The 22851-nt window shown below is 46.0% G+C and overlaps 1 protein-coding gene across 4 annotated transcripts in view; it reads left to right on the top strand.

Moving 5' to 3' along the window:
• The window catches only part of SULF2 (sulfatase 2), a 144855-nt gene that overhangs the window by 71756 nt on the left and 50248 nt on the right, over positions 1-22851 (top strand). For all 4 annotated transcript variants that reach the window (XM_007185341.3, XM_057528754.1, XM_057528756.1 and 1 more), the window contains exon 4: positions 21681-21832. In XM_007185341.3, the coding sequence (XP_007185403.2) occupies positions 21681-21832 (152 nt within the window). The remainder of the gene's footprint in view (positions 1-21680; positions 21833-22851) is intronic.

Raw genomic sequence — 22851 nt, 5'->3', positions numbered from 1 at the left:
GATCCAGTTACAGAAGATCAGAAATGCTCCAGTCCTAAGAGCTTTGGGGCTCTGGGTTTATTTAATGTATTTCTTCCCAGCCCTGCTTCCTCAGCCAATTTGTCTGCCACAAAAACAAAAGACTTCAGCCCTGTGGCATTTTGCATCTAATATCTATAGCGTTCTGGAGTTTGCAAAAGCGCTTCCTTCTCATTTATCACTTGTTCCTCAGGAGACCCCAGCTCTACCCCCAGAAAGTTAGTGAGATTGTTCTATTCTGCTCCGACCAGGAGCTCCGAAAGCCAAATGACAGGTGGCTATGGTCTCACAGCTCAGGGCCCTTCTACTGGCAGCAGGGGTGGGATGGGAATGTGGCCTGGGCCAGCTCAGTTTCAATTCTGCACCCTTAGGACCAAATTTGGGTCTTGCAAAGTGGCAGCCAGCAGCCTGGGTCCACACTTCAACGCTAAATATATTCTGTTTGAGTTACAAGGTGTTTTTTAAAACCTGGAAATTTCACTCAAAAATTCAGATTCCAAGCTCTTTAAAAAAAAAAAAAAAAATGATGATGATGATGATCTTGCCAATATTGGCAACATTCCTGAATGGTAGGGGTCAGCAGACTACAGCGCACAGGGATCTGTCAGCTGTTTTTATAAATAAAGTTTTATTGAAACACAGCCATGCCCATCCATTTATGTATTGTCTGTGGCTGCTTCTGCTCTACAGTGGCAGAGTTGATTTTGGAACAGGGACCATATGGCCGCAAAGCCGAAAATATTTTCAGTTCGACCCTTTGCAGAAAAGGTTTGCTGACCCCCTGGATGGCAGTAGCCAGCTGCATCTGTAGCACAGCCACCCCCAGTATTTTTAGAATATAGGTACAGCTGAGGGCACATCAGTCCCCAAATAGCAGTGGTTTAGGGATGACAGATGCTTATTTCTCTCTCTCATTTGACAGTTTGGGCATCACAGCCCGGGTGTGATATGGCACACACAGGATTGGTACCCAGGCTCCTGTCACATTGCTCCACCCTCCTGGGGGGCTGCCCTTGTCCAGAATGGCTGACCACGCCCACATCCAGCCAGCACAAAGTACAAGAGACAGAGGAGGCACACCCACTTCCAGCAGGGGCATTATGAGAATTCACATACCACAGCTATCCACATCTCCACCGAAAGTTGGTCATGGCCACATCCAGCTGCAAGCGAGGCTGAGCCTGTAAGCTCCGTTCGGGCAGCCTTGTGCCCAGCGGGTAGTTCTCTTTCTGTGGAGGAGGAACACGTAGACACTGGGTGACACAGCAGATTCTATGACACTTCATCGGCAGGGCCCAGATCTCCGTTCACAGCACACCTCTCCTTCTCTTGTTCTTGGTCCATTTCATTCATTCATGGGAGCACCTGAATCTTGTTTACATTTGCCCTGTTGTAAATTACATACATTCTCTCCCAGGGGAGAGGAAGAAAGGGAGCCGATGAACTCCAAGGGCAGACGAAAGGTTGCAGGCATGGAATCATGCACAGTGTGTCCCCTTGTTATATAAACTAGTGACTGGGAAATAGTTGGGCTGAATACACTCTCAGATCTAATGCTCAAAGCTCTGGGGCTGGGCAGAGGAAGAGATGCATTCTGGAAGCTATGATACATGGTGGGGATTTTGGTCAGTATTCTCGCTCATCCTGGGGAAGGAAAGGCCATCATCCCGAGCAGCATGGAGCTGAGTTGATAGCTTCCTACATCTGGCTTCTCACCTGGTTCTCCTCCTATGCCACCCGCAGCTCCTCCCAAGTCTAGGGCTGGTGTCTCATCATCCTGACCCCTTACTCCAGAGCCCCAGGACCTGGGCCCTCTTCTAGCTATCCTCATTCCCTAACTGGGGACTTTACTCCTTTTAGTGCCATGGGACCCCCTTGGGGTCTGGTGAAGGCTATGGATCCTTTTCAGAATAATAGTTTCAAATTAAATGCATAGAAGAAAATACACAGAATTACGAAGGAAGCCAGTTATGTCAAAATACATTCACCAAAATACTTTTTAAGCTGTGATAGGTATTCTTCTTTACACACTGAATAACACAACAGAGTAGTTATTTAGCTGATAACTGATAAGTGTGATAAGTTTGTGATTTGGAAGTAGTGCTGGCTTAAATGATATTTCAAGATGTCTGCATTCACTGTACTGTGATATGAAAATATCTGTCTTGTGTGGGTAACAAAGGCACAGGGACTACTGTTACTATGACTTGTTGCCTTCATTCATAATTGAAGGCAATGCCAGTTAGAGGATCATGAAAATAAATAAAGATGTAGTTTTCCCATCCAAGTTCACAGACCTCAGATTAAGAACCCCTTCCTTAGGTGATCTCACTCTCATTAGTCCTGTGGCATTAACTGCCATCTAAATGCTGGCAACTCCTCAATTTCTACCCCAGCCCAGACCTTTCCCCTCAACCTGGACTCAGATCTCCAGTTGCCGCCCTGACTCCACCTCAACGTCTGTCGGGCACCTCGAGGTTAACGGGTCTGACCTTGAGCTCTGTCACCCCCACTGTGGAACCTGCCCCTCCCATGGCAGCCCCTTCCTAGATGATGACGGATCTGTCCTTGATGCTCCGGCCGAAAACCTTGAAATATCCTTGACTCCTCACTTCTTTCCTCCACCACATCTAATCCATCTGCAAATCCTGTTTGTTCTGCCTTCAGAAATAGCCTGAAACGAACCAACCCCTCTGAGCCCACCTGGTTAGAACCATCCCAGTCTCTCTCCTGCATTACTAGGACAGCCTCCTAGAATCACAGTTCCCCACTTCGGACTGTTCCCAACCGTAGAATGTACGTTCCAGGAGGGTGCAATATGGGGTTGTTTGTTTCTTAATTTCTTCTGTTTTGTTCAGTGGTATCCTCAGTTCCTAGAACCATGCCTGGTACGTAAGAGTGCTCTTCTAATATTTATTGACTGAATGAATGAATGAATGAATGAATATGTAACATCTTGATAAATCATAGTTTTATAATAAAAAACAGTAATCAGGGACTTGCCTGGTGGCGCAGTGGCTAAGAATCTGCCTGCCAATGCAGGGGACATGGGTTCGAGCCCTCGTCTGGGAAGATCCCACACACCGCAGAGCAACTAAGCCCGTGCGCCACAACTATGGAACCTGCGCTCTAAAGCCCATGAGCCACAACTACTGAAGCCTGCGCATCTAGAGCCCATGCTCCACAGCAAGAGAAGCCACCGCAATGAGAAGCCCGCGCACCACAACAAAGAGTTGCCCTCGCTCGCCGCAACTAGAGAAAGCCCATGCGCAGCAATGAAGACCCAATGCAGCCAAAAAACAAAATAACAAAATAACAGTACTCATCACTTGGGAGCAGTTTCCCTGCATTTTCTCACTAAATCCTTCCCAGCAACTTGGTCAGGTAGGCATATCATTATCTCCATTTTACAGATGGGAACACTGAGGCTGGCAGGTGGAACTAGCTGGATTTAAACCCAGGATGTCCGTTCCAGAGCTCATGCTCAGCCTTCATGCCTGACTGCCTCCCAGGATAAAAATTCTCCCTCCAACCCCATACGTCTGGAAACACTGATCTTGATGATGTGTGGTTCCCTCCTGGATTCCCAAGCCTGTGCTTCAAGAAAGGCGAAGAGCTCAGGCTCTGGGAATGGCCGTCCCTCCAGCCCACGGCCAGATGAATCCTGGAAGGATGGAGCGACCTCAGTGTGGACTCTCTCTTCTGCCTGCACTTCTGGCAGGAAGCACTTTGGAGGGTAGTCTGAGCCCATCAAGGATCAGGATCTCTCGGATAACGAGGTCCATTTATCCTTCCTGCCTCTGGCCGTTGAGCTGTCCACTGGCTGTTTCCTTTTTCCCTCAAGGGTTTCCCTGCCTCTCCCCACCCCATCGGATGGGAAATGCTGCAGTCTGCAGGTACTGGATGGCTGCCCTGCCCAGATGCAGGATGAGGTATAGTAGCCAAAAGTCAGGTTGGAGACGGGCCACCTGGGTTTGAGTCTCAGCTCTGCCACCCGCCAGCTGGGGGATGTTGGGCCGAAGGGGACTTCACCTCTCTGTGCCTCCGTTTCTCCAATTGTAAAATGGGGACAGAAATAGTATCTGCCTCGTTGGGTTGTTGTGGTATGTCATCACCTTCTAACCCAGTGGTTCTCAAAGTGTGCCCCAGGAACCCTGGACCCCAGACCATTTGCACGATAATACCAAGACGTCATTTGCCTTTTAACCCTCATTTTCTTCATGGTGTTTCTAATGGGTACAGAGCATACCCACAACCATCTAAAAAGGGTATGAAAAGACTCCCCCACTTTCTGTGTGCATGTCTACGTGAGGTTGGATTTTTCACAAAACACACCCTGAACAACGAATCACGACAGATCGAATTCAGAAGTAGATATGAGAATCCAGCTGTCTCCTGTTAAACCAGACACTTAAAGATATTTGCTAAACTGTAAAACAGTCCAGCTCTTCTCACTAATGTTATTTTGTTGGGGGAAAATATATTTATTTATCCTTTTGAAATACATATATTAATACTAACAAGTAGGTTTATTATTACTATTTTTAAATGAACTCATATGTTTTAAATTTCTAAGTGTTCATTTCTAATATGGTAAGTGTCACTAGACATAACCAACTCCTTCACATCCTCAGTAACGGTTAAGAGTCTGAAGAGACCCTGATACTGAAACACTTGAGAGTGATTGCTATTGACGAACACTGGCCTGGGGCCCTTCATTTTTTTTTTTTTGTTTAATCAGTCATCAATTTTATACACATCAGTGTATACATGTCAATCCCAATCGCCCAATTCAGCACACCACCATCCCCACCCCACCGCGGTTTTCCCCCCCTTGATGTCCATACGTTTGTTCTCTACATCTGTGTCTCAACTTCTGCCCTGCAAACCAGTTCACCTGTACCATTTTTCTAGATTCCACATACATGCGTTAATATACGATATTTGTTTTTCTCTTTCTGGCTTACTTCACTCTGTATGACAGTCTCTAGATCCATCCACGTCTCAACAAATGACTCAGTTTCGTTCCTTTTTATGGCTGAGTAATATTCCATTGTATATATGTACCACTTCTTCTTTATCCATTCGTCTGTCGATGGGCATTTAGGTCGCTTCCATGTCCTGGCTATTGTAAATAGTGCTGCAATGAACATTGGGGTGCATGTGTCTTTTTGAATTACGGTTTTCTCTGGGTATATGCCTAGTAGTGGGATTGCTGGATCATATGGTAATTCTATTTTTAGTTTTTTAAGGAACCTCCATATTGTTCTCCATAGTGGCTGTATCAATTTACATTCCCACCAACAGTGCAAGAGGGTTCCCTTTTCTCCACACCCTCTCCAGCATTTGTTGTTTGTAGATTTTCTGATGATGCCCATTCTAACTGGTGTGAGGTGATACCTCATTGTAGTTTGGATTTGCACTTCTCTAATAATTAGTGATGTTGAGCATCTTTTCATGTGCTTCTTGGCCATCTGTATGTCTTCTTTGGAGAAATGTCTGTTTAGGTCTTCTGCCCATTTTTGGATTGGGTTGTTTGTTTCTTTAATATTGAGGTGAATGAGCTGTTTATATATTTTGGAGATTAATCCTTTGTCCGTTGATTCGTTTGCAAATATTTTCTCCCATTCTGAGGGTTGTCTTTTCGTCTTGTTTATGGTTTCCTTTGCTGTGCAAAAGCTTTTAAGTTTCATTAGGTCCCATTTGTTTATTTTTGTTTCTATTTCCATTACTCTAGGAGGTGGATCAAAAAAGATCTTGCTGTGACTTATGTCAAAGAGTGTTCTTCCTATGTTTTCCTCTAAGAGTTTTATAGTGTCCGGTCTTACATTTAGGTCTCTAATCCATTTTGAGTTTATTTTTGTGTATGGTGTTAGGGAGTATTCCAATTTCATTCTTTTACATGTAGCTGTCCAGTTTTCCCAGCACCACTTATTGAAGAGACTGTCTTTTCTCCATTGTATATCTTTGCCTCCTTTGTCATAGATTAGTTGACCATAGGTGCATAGGTTTATCTCTGGGCTTTCTATCTTGTTCCATTGATCTATGTTTCTGTTTTTGTGCCAGTACCATATTGTCTTGATTACTGTAGCTTTGTAGTATAGTCTGAAGTCAGGGAGTCTGATTCCTCCAGCTCTGTTTTTTTCCCTCAAGACTGCTTTGGCTATTCGGGGTCTTTTGTGTCTCCATACAAATTTTAAGATGATTTGTTCTAGTTCCGTAAAAAATGCCATTGGTAATTTGATAGGGATTGCATTGAATCTGTAGATTGCTTTGGGTAGTATAGTCATTTTCACAATGTTGATTCTTCCAGTCCAAGAACATGGTATATCTCTCCATCTGTTGGTATCATCTTTAATTTCTTTCATCAGTGTCTTATAGTTTTCTGCATACAGGTCTTTTGTCTCCCTAGGTAGGTTTATTCCTAGGTATTTTATTCTTTTTGTTGCAATGGTAAATGGGAGTGTTTCCATAATTTCTCTTTCAGGTTTTTCATCATTAGTGTATAGGAATGCAAGAGATTTCTGTGCATTAATTTTGTATCCTGCAACTTTACCAAATTCATTGATTAGCGCTAGTAGTTTTCTGGTGGCATTTTTAGGATTCTCTATGTGTAGTATCATGTCATCTGCGAACAGTGACAGTTTTACTTCTTCTTTTCCAATTTGTATTCCTTTTATTTCTTTTTCTTCTCTGATTGCCGTGGCTAGGACTTCCAAAACTATGTTGAATAATCGTGGTGAGAGTGGACATCCTTGTCTTGTTCCTGATCTTAGAGGAAATGCTTTCAGTTTTTCACCATTGAGAATGATGTTTGCTGTGGGTCTGTCATATATGGCCTTTATTATGTTGAGGTAGGTTCCCTCTATGCCCACTTTCTGGAGGGTTTTTATCATAAATGGGTGTTGAATTTTGTCAGAAGCTTTTTCTGCATCTATTGAGATGATCATATGGTTTTTCTCCTTCAATTTGTTAATATGGTGTATCATGCTGATTGATTTGCGTATATTGAAGAATCCTTGCATCCCTGGGATAAATCCCACTTAATCATGGTGTATGATCCTTTTAATGTGTTGTTGGATTCTGTTAGCTAGTATTTTGTTGAGGATTTTTGCATGTATATTCATCAGTGATATTGGTCTGTAATTTTCTTTTTTTGTAGTATCCTTGTCTGGTTTTGATATCAGGGTGATGGTGGCCTCATAGAATGAGTTTGGGAGTGTTCCTTCCTCTGCAATTTTTTGGAAGAGTTTGAGAAGGATGGGTGTTAGCTCTTCTCTAAATGTTTGATAGAATTCACCTGTGAAGCCATCTGGTCCTGGACTTTTGTTTGTTGGAAGATTTTTAATCACAGTTTCAATTTCATTGCTTGTGATTGGTCTGTTCATATTTTCTGTTTCTTCCTGTTTCAGTCTTGGAATGTTATACCTTTGTAAGAATTTGTCCATTTCTTCTAGGTTGTCCATTTTATTGGCATAGAGTTGCTTGTAGTAGTCTCTTAGGATGGTTTGTATTTCTGCAGTGTCTGTTGTAACTTCTCCTTTTTCATTTCTAATTTTATTGATTTGAGTCCTCTCCCTCTTTTTCTTGATGAGTCTGGCTAATGGCTTATCAATTTTGATTATCTTCTCAAAGAACCAGCTTTTAGTTTTATTGATCTTTGCTATTGTTTTCTTTGTTTCTATTTCATTTATTTCCGCTCTGATCTTTATGATTTCTTTCCTTCTGCTAACTTTGGGTTTTGTTTGTTCTTCTTTCTCTAGTTCCTTTAGGTGCAAGGTTAGATTGTTTACTTGAGATTTTTCTTGTTTCTTTAGGTAGGCTTGTATAGGTATAAACTTCACTCTTAGAACTGCTTTTGCTGCATCCCATAGGTTTTGGATCGTCATGTTTTCATTGTCATTTGTCTCTAGGTATTTTTTGATTTCCTCTTTGATTTCTTCAGTGATCTCTTGGTTATTTAGTAATGTATTGTTTAGCCTCCATGTGTTTGTGTTTTTTACGTTTTTTTCCCTGTAATTCATTTCTAATCTCATAGTGTTGTGGTCAGAAAAAATGCTTGATATGATTTCAATTTTCTTTTTTTTTTTTTTAATTAATTTATTTATTTTTGGCTGTGTTGGGTCTGCGTTTCTGTGCGAGGGCTTTCTGTAGTTGCAGCAAGCAGGGGCCACTCTTCATGGCAGTGCACGGGCCTCTCACTATCGCGGCCTCTCTTGTTGCGGAGCACAGGCTCCAGACGCGCAGGCTCAGTAATTGTGGCTCCCGGGCCCAGTTGCTCCACGGCATGTGGGATCTTCCCAGACCAGGGCTCGAACCTGTGTCCCCTGCATTGGCAGGCAGATTCTCAACCACTGCGCCACCAGGGAAGCCCTGATTTCAATTTTCTTAAATTTACTGAGGCTTGATTTGTGACCCAAGATGTGATCTATCCTGGAGAATGTTCCATGTGCACTTGAGAAGAAAGTGTAATCTGCTGTTTTTGGATGGAATGTCCTATAAATATCAATTAAATCTATCTGGTCTATTGTGTCATTTAAAGCTTCTGTTTCCTTATTTATTTTCATTTTGGATGATCTGTCCATTGGTGTAAGTGAGGTGTTAAAGTCCCCCTCTATTATTGTGTTACTGTCGATTTCCTCTTTTATAGCTGTTAGCAGTTGCCTTATGTATTGAGGTGCTCCTATGTTGGGTGCATATATATTTATAATTGTTATATCTTCTTCTTGGATTGATCCCTTGATCATTATGTAGTGTCCTTCCTTGTCTCTTGTAACATTCTTTATTTTAAAGTCTATTTTATCTGATATGAGTATAACTACTCCAGCTTTCTTTTGATTTCCATTTGCATGGAATATCTTTTTCTATCCCCTCACTTTCAGTCTGTATGTGTCCCTAGGTCTGAAGTGGGTCTCTTGTAGACAGCATATATATGGGTCTTGTTTTTGTATCCATTCAGCAAGCCTGTGTCTTCTGGTTGGAGCATTTAATCCATTCACGTTTAAGGTAATTATTGATATGTATGTTCTTATGACCATTTTCTTAATTGTTTTGGGTTTGTTTTTGTAGGTCCTTTTCTTCTCTTGTGTTTCCCACTTAGAGAAGTTCCTTTAGCATTCGTTGTAGAGCTGGTTTGGTGGTGCTGAATTCTCTTAGCTTTTGCTTGTCTGTAAAGCTTTTGATTTCTCCATCAAATCTAAATGAGATCCTTGCCGGGTAGAGTAATCTTGTTTGTAGTTTCTTCCCTTTCATCACTTTAAGTATATCATGCCACTCCCTTCTGGCTTGTAGAGGTTCTGCTGAGAAATCAGCTGTTAACCTTATGGGAGTTCCCTTGTATGTTATTTGTCATTTTTCTGGGGCCCTTCTTCAGTTGTGCAGGACCCCCACACACAGGGAAGCCCTGCCCCATGTGGATGGAAGAGATCCCGATTCAGCCCACCAGACGCCACAAAATCAAATAGAAAGATGACAATTTAACAATTCCACCTGCTCTTCTGCTCTAAGATGGTGCACCCTGGGTGCTGGGCGACAGGAATCTGCTAGTCCCTCAGTTGGACAGGATTCCCACAGGCCTCCCATCACCTGGGCATTCGTTGGTTCCATCATTTCATCATTTATCCCACAAATATCTATTGAGAACTTCTGCTTGCTGGGCTGTGTCCTAGATGTAGATATACAGTGGGAACAAGGCAGGCAGAAACCCCTGCCCTCATGGAGCAGGTGTTCCAATTGGGCAGGCAGGTGGGAAAAGCCACAAGACAAATTTGTCAGGTGGTGCTAAATATTGTGGAGAAACAAAGTCAGAAGAGGGAGAGCCAGGGGTGGGGAGAGGCCATTTTAATAGGATGCTTAGGGATGTAACCCAATAAGGTAACATTTGAGCAAATACCTGGGAAAGGTGAGGAAGTGGTCCATGCAGGTGTCTGAGGAAGATGCTTCCTTCAGCGGGAACAGCAGGGGCAAAGGCCCTGAGGCAGAAACGAGCCTCAGGGGCTGGGAGGACAGAAGGAGGCCACTGCGGCGGGAACAGAATGGGCAAAGCGGGGAGACGAGGTCCAGGAGGGAGCAGGAGACAGATCACGTGGGATCTTGTGGGACACGACAAGGACTCTGGATCTTAGTTCAAGTGTGACACGTAGCCATTGAAGGGTTTGAATTTGGGCTTGATCTGTGACTTAACAGAATCCTTCTGGTGACTGTGGAGGTTGGATGGGAGGCTGGAGCTTAGAGCTTGGGGCAGGGAAGCATCAGGACCAGGGAGGAGGCCCCAGCAAGGTCCAAGCGAGAGAAGGCAGGGGCTTGGACCATGTTGGTCCCAATGAGATGTAGGAGGTGCTCAGTCCTGAGTCTGTTCTGAACATGGAACTACTGTGATGTATCATCAATATATATATCAATGAGGGGGAGAGGGCAACTGAAGACCCCTTTGGGGTGTGTGGCCTGAGCAGCTGGCATTTACCAGACTGTGGGGAGAGAAGCAACTTTAGGGGAACCAATCAAAAGTCCAGTTTGAAATGCCTGTTTGGCATCAAATGAATTGATCTGAAGGAAAAGATTAAGTTTTGTTAACCATCCAAACGATCCATAAAAATGGCCAAATGTTATCATCTCACTGGGAGATGGATAAACGTGAAATAATCTGGAACTGGAAAGTTTGTCTGTCTTGTTCACCATTTCACCCCTAAGACAGAACAGTACCTGGTATATAGTAGATGTTCAATAAATATTTAATTAAAAAATGGCAAAATGTGTGAAAGAGGCAGGGGCCAACTGGAATTTGGAAGAGGTCATGGAGGGTGAAGACCCCTTTGTGTTTTCCCAAACTCCTTGCCTGTGAAACGGGGTGGTTTATCCTGGGAAAGATGGACTTTTCCAGCGTTCTACTTCATTTTTCACTGACCTTTCCGAATCACTTTGGCAAACATTGTTTATTGTCATTGGCTCGGCTCCGGGCTCTGACCCATCTCTGCTAATAGATGTGTGTCATGCTCAGCCGGTTTCTTTGTGCAGTGTAAACATCCTTCCCTGAGCTCATTACTGGAGTCTCCAAGGAGCCTTGTCATTTTCCAAGATGCCCTCGAATCTGGTTTCTAACAACCATTTTCATTTCTCTGGAGACCTGAGTTCTCATCACACACACACACACACCCTGCCCCCGTAAAGGAAAGCGGGCTATATTTTGGGAACTCACAGTTCCTTTTTTTGGAGTTCTTACCCTTTGACAAACATGATCTCATTCGCTGTGACCCCATTTTATAGATGAAGTCACTGAGGCTCAGAGAGGAACACTCATCTGCCCAAGGAGGCAGGGCTCAAACCCTGGCCCTCCAGATTCTGGAACCCAAGTTCCTCAAAGCCACACCACACCCCCGTCTCCATCACCAGAGACCCACGTAACTTTTGAAACTGTATACCCAGCACAGAGTTTCTTGACCTCGGCACCACTGATGCTTTGAAGTCAGATCATTCTTTGCTGTGGGGCTGTCCCATGCCCTGGACGGTGTTTAGCAGCATCCCTGGCCTCTACCCACTAGATGCCAGTAGCACCCCCCTTCCCTAGTTGTGACAAACAGAAAAGACTCCAGACATCGCCAGTGTCCACTGGGGTTGCAGATCGCCCCAGTTGGTCTGATACGTGTTCCCTGTGCTTTGCACACAGACAGGCTTCGGACTGACATCTCTACCACCTCCATGTGGCCTTTTTCCAACGTGTAGCATTCCCTCCTGCAGATGTTGTGATAGAAATCCCTTCTAATAAAACATTTGGCTGCCACTTCTCCAGCCCTCCTGCCCTCCCAGGGAGGGTGTGAGGCTTAAGACACTGGACAGGGGCAGTCTTGCACTGTCCTACCTGTGTGCCTTCCTAAAGTCCATCGACCCAGGCACCCTGTCAGCAGCTATCAGTGTGTGCCCCCTCTTAGCCAGGTACTGGGCTGGGGCTACAGCACCCAGAAAAGGCCCCTGCCTTGTGGACCCAACATCCTTGGGGAAATGATGACAAACAGGAAAACAAACACACCTACAGGATAATTTCAGAGAGTGCTGAGTGCTATGGAGAAGATAAATAGCCTGGTGAGAGGGCTGGGTGGCCTTAGGCAAGGTGATCAGAGACACCTTCTCAGAAGAGGTGACATCTAATCTGAGATGTCACAATGAGAAGGAGCCAGTCCATGTGAGAAGGGAGAAGGCAAGTGTCCAAGGCCGAGGGAAGAGCAGGTGCAAATGCCCTGAGATGGCAGTGAGTTTGGAACGTTTTAAGGAACAAGAGGCTGGGAGTGGCCAGAACAGTGAGCAGAGAGGTGAGTGATGGGAGATGCGGGCGGAGGTAGCAGGACAGGCAGGGAGTCACTGAAGGGGAATGACAAGAAGGGTGTTGGGTTCAGAAGGGTCCTTCTGGCCATTTGGGGGTGGGGTCTGGGTTATGGGGACAAAAGGGGAGGCACCAAGTCCAGGTGGAGGCCATTTCCTCTGTACGCAAAGAAATGAGGATGGAGGAGCAAGACACGTTTCTCTTTGGGGACTACATCATCCTGATGGCCTTGCCTCTTTCATTTGGATTCCCACACACTGGATCTGAGGATTCAGATTGCAGGTTTTGAGCAACTGTCTCATGAGGAGTGTTACAGAAATCCAACCCTTTCTTCCACTTTTGAGTCTCCTAGCTCAAGATTCAAAGTCCCAGGGCAGAGTCTGATTGGCCAAGTTCAGACATACACCTGCCCCTTGGGTGGGGAAGGACACCTTGATGGACACTTGGAACCTTTGTATTTAAGAGGAACCAGGGGTGTAGTGGCTATGGCTTTTCAGGGGTCACCTGAAAGAGAGAGGGAGGGAGAGAGAGGGAGTGTGTGTGTGTGTGTGTGCGCGCGCATGTGCATGTGCTCACACATGAGTATTCATGCATGTGTGTATATATTGGTATATTGGCTCCAAATTACGGGGGAAGCTACCCATTCAAAATGAGTAGATATTTAATGAAATGTTTATATTTGGATATAAATAGTGAAATGTAGCATGATCAACCAGTCCATTCCGGAATATTTTGACTCAGTTATTTATCGATTCTCTCTAATGTAGGACGTGGGTGAAGATAGTGTGGGATGAATGTGTGCTCGGAGACGCCAGTGTCCTCGAAACAGGCCTGTTGACAGTTCCATCCAGATGTCCCACAGTGGGGGAGGGGAGGGTCCCAAAGGTGGAGGTGCTGTCAGTGCCGCTCACCGCCACTTGCCAGGTACACTTTTCTGTTCCGTGCGCATGTTGGGTCCTCCACTCCACGTGACAGCAGGCAGTGGCGTACTATCATCCTTGTCCCCTGAGGCACAGAGGGGTGAAGTCACTTGCCTGGGGTGAGTGTTAGGAGGTAGCAGACCAGACGGTTTGGCACGCCTGGCTGCTCTCCTGTACCACCTCCCATGTGATACAGTCACCACCCAGACTAAAGGGAATTACTGCCTGGAGGTGCAAAACAATAGTGCCCCCCACCCTGGCCCGATCTGACCCGCTGTCCAGCACAGAGAATGACCCGGGATGCCTGTTTTACTCCAGCTGCCGAAACCCTCCATCTCCCCCGTATCCAAAGTGATGGCTCCGTCTGCCCTCCTGTGCCAGGTTTACTGCCAGCTAATATCAGTCTCCGGTCGCCGCAAGACACAGTTTTTACAGACCACAAATGCAATCATTACGAGGCAATTTCAGTTAGAATCAGGGCTAGGAGAGATAACAGAAGGGTCTGGTTCTCCCATCAGACTCTGAATGGTTCCCCAGCAGCACTTAAACTCAGACAAATGAAGAAAGCAGCAGTCAGGAGGGGAAGCAGGCGCTCAGCTTTCCGACAAGAGCTGCCTGCCCGGGCCTGCAGGACCAGGAGAGATCGATAGGGCAGGACTTGGGGGATGAGAATCCCCTCTGTGTGGGGAGGGGGAGAGGCTGGATTCTGACATCTGTCTCTGCAGGGCTTCCACTAGACATGGTATTAACGGAGCAAGAAGTTGGCCAAAAAGGGGGATGCATTGGTGCTAATGAAACTATAACACTTAGTGGGCACTTGTCATGTGCCGTTTCTAAGCAATATGCATATATTAGTTCTCACGACCACCCCAGGAGGTAGATACTGTTGTTATCCCCATTTTATAAATGGAGAAACTGAGGCATGGAGAGATTAAACAACCTACTCAAGATCGCACAGCTTTCAGTGTTGCAAAATACCTCCAAGAGTCCCTTTAACATCCCTTCCCCTGGGATATCTTCCTCCTTGTCATCACAACCACTTTTCCTCATTTACATCGATGATTAAGTTCGCCTTTGGCTAAGTTCATTCAGCCACTTGTCTAGAGTTTCCCAAACAGTGAGTGTCAACATTCCCACAGTCAGCTCCACCTCCTCTATGACTCCATTAGCATTCAACTCAAGTTTCAATTTCAGCGTTCAAACTTTTCATTTCTTTGCTGCACTTTCGCCTCTGGTGGCCAGCTGTCTCCTTTTGATAATTCACTTTTGTAAAATGTCTTGTAGGTTTATCACTGGGAGACAGGGAGACAACACAACTACTTGCGTTGCTGTCTGCACCTGAACTGAATAACAGGTGGGCAGTGACCAGTCACTGATAGACCTCGCAAGAGGTGATGTGACTGATCGTAATGAGCATCTGTTATTTACACATCTGTGTAAATTGTGGACAGAGCATCTGTGATTTGTGGACAGAGGAGCTAGTAGTGAAATTTGTACTTCATGCAACTACAGTTAGTATGCTGCCATAGCCAAATTTGAACCATGCTGTGGGAGACTGGTATTATTCAACCAAAGTGTAGAAACTGACATTTGTGCATATCAGGACCGTGCACGGGCGAGGACAGCCTGTAACTGGCGGCTCCTGTTCTGTTGTCATGGCCATCCCCCTTGTTGTGTCACTCCTTTGCACTCTGGAGCCCACACCACCCTGGCCCAGTTCAGAGTCTACTTCTGCTGCACTGGCATCACCACTCCAGGTCACCACAGGCGTGTTTCAGATCCCAGAGGGATCCTTCACCCCATGCAGGGAATTTTGCTCTACACCCAGGGTGAGAAAACTTTTCCTGCAAAGGGCCAGATAGTAAATATTTGGGACTTGCAGCCACATGGTCTCTGTTGCAGCTACCCAACTCTGCCATTGTAGTGTGCAAGCAGCCATAAAGGCACGTAAACAAGTGGGCGTGGCTGTGTTCCAGTGAAACTATTTACAAAAACAGGTGGCGGGCCAGATCTGGTTTGCCAAAACCCTGCTCTACGCTGAGCATCTCACTGTCTTCTCCTTGGGTCTTTTAATTGCAGGTGAAAGACCTCAACCCAAAGTGAATTTAGCAAACAAAATAACAACATAAGTGGAGTGGTGGGATTTATTGGTTTACATAACTCAGGGTTTCTCACCCTTGGCACTACTGACGTCTTGGGCCAGATAATTCTTTTTCCTGGGGAGCCATCCTGTGCATTATAGGATGCTTACCAGCATCCCTTGCTTCTACCCACTTGATGCTGGTTGTGACAACTAAAAATGTCCCCATTGTCCAATGTCCCCTAAAATTGGGAAACACTGTAACTGAAAATGCTAGCATTAAAGGTGGCTTCAGGTAAGAGTGGACACAGGGACTCAAACCAGCATATTTCTCTCTCTTTCCACCTCTCTCTCTCTCCATGTCTCCATCACTCACCTCTGCTGCTTTCTTCCATGTTGCTTCACCTTCAAACAGACTCCCCCCTTCTTGGTGGCAAGATGGCTGCCAGCAGGTTCAAACTTATATCCCACCAGCTTCAAGCCCCATGAAAGAAAAACTTCTTCCCAGTAGCTCCCTAAAATCCCAGGGCTGACTCTCATTGGCCCAGCTTGGGTCACATGACTATCCCTGAACCAATGGCAGTAGCCAGAGGAATGTAGAGCTCTGATGGTCAGGCTGAGATTATGCATGCAGCCCTGGAGTCAGGAGTTAAGAGCAGCCATGCATACTTACATAAGGAAGCGGTGGTACCCAAAGAATCATAGTCAGGACCAGGCAGGCAGAACAAAAGTCTCTGTTGCCAGGTGTAAATTTCTACCCAGTGCCTGGTACACAGGAGCCAGTAAGTGCTCTGTCCTTCAGTTGATGCCAGCCCTGCATCCTAGGGGCAGCCATCAGCCAGCACATTGTCAGTGGTCTTTCCTGGCCTGGCATTTAATTCCTCTTAATCTGCCTGCCAAGTTGTTACACCCCCGCAGCAGCCCCCAATTTACTCTTCCTTTATACCATCCCAGCAGCGAAGGCTCAGCGACTCCAGGCTCCAACCATGACATGGGCTGTATTTTTAATCTTGATTTTAATTCCAGCTCATTCTCCTGCCTGTATCTCCCAGTCCCGGTGCCCCAGGGCCCCAGGGCCCATGCTAATTTGCTTCTCCCACCACAACTGGTGCCAGAGTAACCATTTTAAAAACTGCCTTGGTGAAATCTAATCAAATGAGAGCAAAATCTAATTTGGCACTAAAAGCCTTTGACTGAAGCCCTGTTTTTTAGGGCCTTGTGGAGGCTGAATAATAAACTCTGGAGTTTTGAAGTATTGGGGGTTAGAAAGAGGAGGGAGATGTGAAAGAAAAGATTCTAGCAGAGGAAGCAGCTCCGGATGTGTTGACACCCATGGCATTGGACAATAATAGGCAGGGGTGGGCTTCCAAAGTCACCCCACCTCCCACCCCCAAGAAATATCTATCCCACCAGCAGGGCCAAGAATTTAGGCCTTTAGCATTTCAAGTTGCACATTCATCAGAAAGACCTTAGCCCAGATCTTCAGGGACAAACCAGTAGGATCATGAGCTGGGGACTGGAGAGACCTGGGAGGGAACCTTGTTCCCCCAGTGGGGGATTCAGTGAGCCTCCTTCTCTGGGCTTTCGTTCACTCTTCTGCAAACCAAGAGAGTGAAGTTCTGTGCTTCTGAAATGACTTGTGGTCCTGTCTTCCCTTCAAAATGTGTCAAAAGCTGTGTTTCCAGGAAAATGCACACAAAATGAAAAATCTGGCATGTAATATTTCAGGGGATGTGTGCCCCCAAGCTTGTTCCTGCCTCAGGACCTTTGCACTTGCTGTTCTTTCGGCCTGGAGAAGTTTTCCTTATATTCCCATATTCCCTCTGACTCATTCTCATCGTTCCTCAACCCTGACTACCCAGCCCAGTGGTACCTCATGTGGTCCATCTCTGGCCACTTTGTTGCATCATCATCCTTTATTTTCTTCATCACTGTTGTCACCAACACCACCATCTTTATTTGTCACAGTCCTCCTCCCTAGAATGTGAGCCCCATGAAGTCAGGGATCCTGAGGGTCTTCTTTACTGCTGTGTTTCCAGTGACTAGAACAGCTCCTGGCATACCTTAGGTGTTTAATAAATAGTTGTTAAATGGATATATTGATCTTTACATGCCTGGGACACTGATTCTATTATTAATATTTTTCTCTCGATTGTTTTACCTTTTTACTTCAGTTGTTTCAAAAGAAAACGTTTACACCACCACCAATATTATTTATCATGAGAAAATGTTGGGGAGCTTTGAGGGGATGCTTATTAAGATCACCTTCTTCCTTGTTGAAGTTTTGAACCAAATGAGAAATAAAATTATGGAGTCAGCAGATGGAAGCCAAAATAGTACTTTGAGGAATCTGATAAAGGCCAAGTTTGAGGATCTGGCTTCCTTCTGAGGGCATTTGGGCTTCCTGATGCTAAACTCCAGAGTCAGACAGACTTCTCACTGAGCCAAGCCCCTTTGAACTAGCAGTGCCTGAGGGTAGATCACTCCCCACAGGAAGGCAACGGAAGGATTGGGTTACGTGTGTCCAATTTGTCCCACCAAACTCACCAGACACATATGCTAAGGGTCAGCAAACTGCAGCCCATGAGCCAGATCCGGCCCTCCATCTGCCTTTATAAATAAAGTTTTATTGAAACACAGCCACACCCATTTGTCTATGGATTGTCTGTGACTGTTTCCCGCAACAGCAGAGTTGAATAGTTGCAATAGAGGCTGTCTGGCCTATGAAGCCTAAAATATTTACTCTCTGGGCCTTTACAGGAAAGGTTTGCTACCCCTGCTGTGTCAGTCTTCCCCAAGGCAGAACAGGAGAGAAGGGAAGAGGCTAGGCGTGTTATCAGAGTAGAGCTCCCTACCTATGGAAAGAAGCATCAGAAGTGGGGAGTAAGGTTATTGAGGTTTGGTAGATCTTGTTTCCTGGACTGTGCTTGGTCTCCAGGGGCCTTCTCAGCTCTTACAATGTGGTTCTTTTACTGATGGGAAGGAGATGCTGAGGGCCAGGTGGAGTTACTTAAATCAGGGTTTTTCTCAACTCCAGGGTATTGACGTTTTGTGCCGTATGATTCTCTGTAGTGGAGGCTGTCCTGAGCGCTGTCGCATGCTTAGCATTCTCCCGGGCCTCTGCCCGCTAGATGCATCCTCTTCCCCAAGTTGTGACAAACCTAAAATGTCTGCAGACACTGCCAAGTGTCTAAGGGGCAAAACTGCCTCTGGCTGAGAGCCACTGCTTTACGGGGGCAGATGGAGCAAGTGTCTGTGCCACGTTCTAGAGAAAGAGGCTCAAGCCTTCAGCTTACCTGATGCTTTTATGCTGCCTCTTACCTCCAGCCGGCATTTCCATCCTTGATGCCCTAGCACCCAGCCAGGACATGCAGTTGCTGTTGAACTGGGCACCCATCACCTGATTATGTTTCACTCTGTAAATATTGGATGTTACCCAGGACTCAGAGCCGGGGCAGCCGGTTTCCCAGCTCCCCTGCTGCCCAGGGCTCCTTTCCGTTTATTTTGCACTGTCCTACCACGTGAAGGGAGGCTCCACCCTGGGCCTTCCCCCGAGGCTGCTGGGGGTCTTCCCTTCCTATTTTTACCTCCTCCTCATGCCCACATCCTTCTAGGAAGCAGTTCATCAGCTCCTCCGTCAGGAGCACTCACTTCCTGGTCCTGTGTGCCAGGGGAGGATTTCATGGAAATGTTTGCCTTTGCCTAGAGCCTGGGGGATTCTGGAATCTGGCTGCTTGGGGTCTGAGGGGTCTTCCCACCCCTGGGCAGTGCCAGCCATCTGCCGGGTCTCCAGGAAAACCCCATAGAGGGCTCCGGCTCCATGGCAGCCTCTCCTGGCCCAAGCCTCTCTTCTCTGGACCAACAGGTCTCAAGCAGCCCTTCATGCTTTCTAGAAGGTTCTAAGTGGAAGGACCCATCTTACCTCTGCTGGCGTCATAGCAACCCTGGCCCACTCCTCCTTCCTCTGTGCATGTTCACCTCCCCTGTCTGTCTCTTCTCATCTTGGGCTCTGAATTGACACCCACTAGACTCTCACTTTTTGCCAGGAATGGCGCTAAGCACTCTGCTTGCGGGATCTCTTCCAATCCCTTCCGTAGCCCCGCTCTCTCGGCAGTGGTTCTCTGAGTGTCTCGGAGCCCCAGTGTCCTCATCTGGAAGAGAGGGCTGGCCTAGCGCCTCTGTCTCTAGAAAAACTTTCACAGATTTTTCCATTGCTAAAAAATGGCTTTAGGGCTTCCCTGGTGGCGCAGTGGTTGGGAGTCTGCCTGCTAATGCAGGGGACACGGGTTCGAGCCCTGGTCTGGGAAGATCCCACATGCCACGGAGCAGCTGGGCCCGTGGGCCACAATTGCTGAGCCTGCGCGTCTGGAGCCTGTGCCCCGCGACGGGAGGGACCGCGATAGAGAAAGGCCCGCGCACCGCGATGAAGAGCGGTCCCCGCACCGCGATGAAGAGTGGCCCCCGCTTGCCGCAACTGGAGAAAGCCCTCGCACGAACCGAAGACCCAACACAGCCAAAAATAAATAAATAAATAAATAAAATCAAGTAAAAAAAAAAAAAAAAATGGCTTTAGAGGTTATAATTATTAAAAATCACACTTGCTCATTGAGGAGAAGAAAAAGAACAAAAAAGTATCGCAAAGATCTTGTGTTACCTCACCACCCACAGAAAGTTCGGGGGTGTATCCCCGTCCAGATGAATTAGGGTGATTCTTTTTTTAAGTAAGCTTTGCTGGTGGTGTGAAGCACGCCTGCAGAGACGTGCACTTTCACTGCTCTAAATGCCCAGCTCCGTGGAGTTTCACCAACGGAACCACCCGTGTTCCAGCAAGAAATGGAACAAGACCATTATCACCCGAGAAGTCCCGTGCCCCTTCCATCCCCCTTTCCCCCACGTCCAGCAATAACCACGGCTTTTCTTCTCAAAACCATAGATTCCTTTTGCCTGTTTTTGAACTTCATGTAAATGGGATCATACAGTGATACTTTTATATCTGCTTTATTCCTCTTAACACTGTTTGGTTGTTGTGATGCGTTCGTGTTAGTGAACGTGGCACTAGTCCTTCTTATTTCTGTGTCATATTCGGGTATACAGACATGCGGTGTATTTCTCCATTCTTGTGTGGGTAGACATCTGTTTCGTTTCTAGTTATTTGCTATTGTGAATAGAGCTGCTATGAGCCTGTCCTGCCTGTGACTTTTGGTGAACCTAGGAATGCATTTCTGCTGGGTAAATACCCAGGATGCTGGGTCAGAAGGTGTGACTATGGTCAAGTTTAGCAGACGCTGCCGAACAGTTTTCCACCGTGCCTGGATCTGTCTGCACGTCCACCGGCAGCGTGTGCAAGCTCCAGATGCCCCATGCCCCCACCAACAATCGGTCTTGGTCCTTTTTTTTTTATTTTTAATTATTAGCCCTTTAATTCTTATTTATTTATTTATTTATTTATTTATTTATTTATTTATTTATTTATTTGGCTGTGTTGGGTCTTCGTTTCTGTGCGAGGGCTTCCTCTAGTTGCGGCAAGCGGGGGCCACTCTTCATCACGGTGTGCGGGCCTCTCACTATCGTGGCCTCTCTTATTGCGGAGCGCAGGCTCCAGACGCACAGGCTCAGTAGTTGTGGCTCACGGGCCCAGCTGCTCCGCGGCATGTGGGATCTTCCCAGACCAGGGCTCGAACCCGTGTCCCCTGAATTGGCAGGCAGATTCTCAACCACTGCGCCACCAGGGAAGCCCTTGGTCCATTTTGTTAAATGTTAGCCCTTCTAGACACCATGTAGTAGATAGAATCCAAGGGGGTCCATAAACTTGAGTGGGAAAAATTGATGCTCTGGCTTTCACTGACCTACAGCTGACACTTGGCATTTGCTTCAGTTCTGAATGTAGGCCCCTAACCACGGTGCATCGGCAGAATCTATACCGTTGTCATCGTAGAAATCGCCGATGTTTCAGTATTCCGTTGCAGTTGCTGTAGGTGTCGCGAAATCAAATATTCTCACTCATCACTACTTTGAACTGATCATTCCTTGCAAGGTCTTGCGTTTAATCTTCGTTTTTTTTAAGGACACGTTACTATATGGCAAATTCTCCTAATATTTTGATAACTGTATTTCAAAATAATTGATTTTCTCTGTAATCTTATATATTTTATTTTCTGCACGTGAAAACATTTGAGAAGGGGGGGTCATAGGCTGCACTTGCCTGCCAAAGGGCTCCGTGGCTCAGAGGGCAGTGCTGTCGCCGGGCTCTGGGCCTGCCATGGTTTAGAAATTGCTGTCGGGTGACGGACAGAGAAGGCTTTTGCTCTCTGTGTGCTCATGTGGCCTCCTGGTCCTTCTCCCCCTCCAGCTTTCTTTGGGAAGTACCTTAATGAATACAACGGCTCCTACGTACCGCCTGGCTGGAAGGAGTGGGTCGGCCTCCTTAAAAACTCCCGCTTTTATAACTACACACTGTGTCGGAACGGAGTGAAGGAGAAGCACGGCTTTGACTACTCCAAGGTGAGTGCCGCTTCCTGGCTGGGAGAGGCGGTGGGGCTCGGCCCTGAGGGTCACGACGCAGGAGCCCGACTACCTGGGCTCAGATGGCGACACTAACTTACGTGTGTGACCTTGAGCAGCTTACTTACATCCTCTGCTTCCGTCTTCTCGTTTCTCAAACGATAGTCTCTGTTTCTAAGAGTATTGTTTTATTTTTCATTTTTTTAAATTGAAATATAGTTGATTTACAATATTGTGTTAGTTTCAGGGGTACAGCAAAGTGATTCAGTTATATTTTTCCAGATTACTTTCCATTATAGGTTATTTCAAGGTATTGCATATAATTCCCTGTGCTATGCGGTAAATCCTCGTTGCTTATCTGTTTTATGTGCAGTGTTTGTTAATCCCCGTGCTCCTCATTTATCCCTCCCCCATCCCCCCATCCCGTTCCCCTTGGTAACCATAAGTTTGTTTTTCTGTGTCTGTGAGTCTGTTTCTGTTTTGTATTAGATTCATTTGTTTTATTTTTAGATTCCACATATAAGTGATATCACATCATATTTGTCTCTCTCTGACTTACTTCACTAAGTGTAATGCTAGGTTTATCTCTGTTGCTGCAAATGGCAATGTAAGAGTGTTGGGTTTTTTCAGTTGAGGTATATTTGACATATAACATTGTGTAAGTTTAACACGTACAACATGCTGATTCGATACATGTGTATAACGCAGTGTTATTGCCGTTGTCATGTTAGCTAAACCTTTATCACGTTGCATAATCTTTTCCTTTTTGTGGTGAGACTAATTAAGACCTAGTCTCTCTTAGCAAGTCTGATGTTTATAATACAATACTGTTGCCTAGAATCACTATGCTGTGCATTAGATCTCCAAGACTTACTTATTTACTAGTTGTTAAGTTTGTCCCCTTAAACAACATCTCCCCACTTCTCCCACCCCCCGCCCCTGGTAACACCCATTCTACTTTCTGTTTTTATGAGTTCAGCTCTTTTGGATTCCATATACAAGTGATATCACACAGTATT

The sequence above is a fragment of the Balaenoptera acutorostrata genome, chromosome 15 (genome assembly GCF_949987535.1).
Source record: "Balaenoptera acutorostrata chromosome 15, mBalAcu1.1, whole genome shotgun sequence".
In the NCBI taxonomy this organism is placed as follows: domain Eukaryota; kingdom Metazoa; phylum Chordata; class Mammalia; order Artiodactyla; family Balaenopteridae; genus Balaenoptera; species Balaenoptera acutorostrata.
Note: the sequence above shows the minus strand (reverse complement) of the source record. Positions and strands in the feature narration are given on the sequence as shown.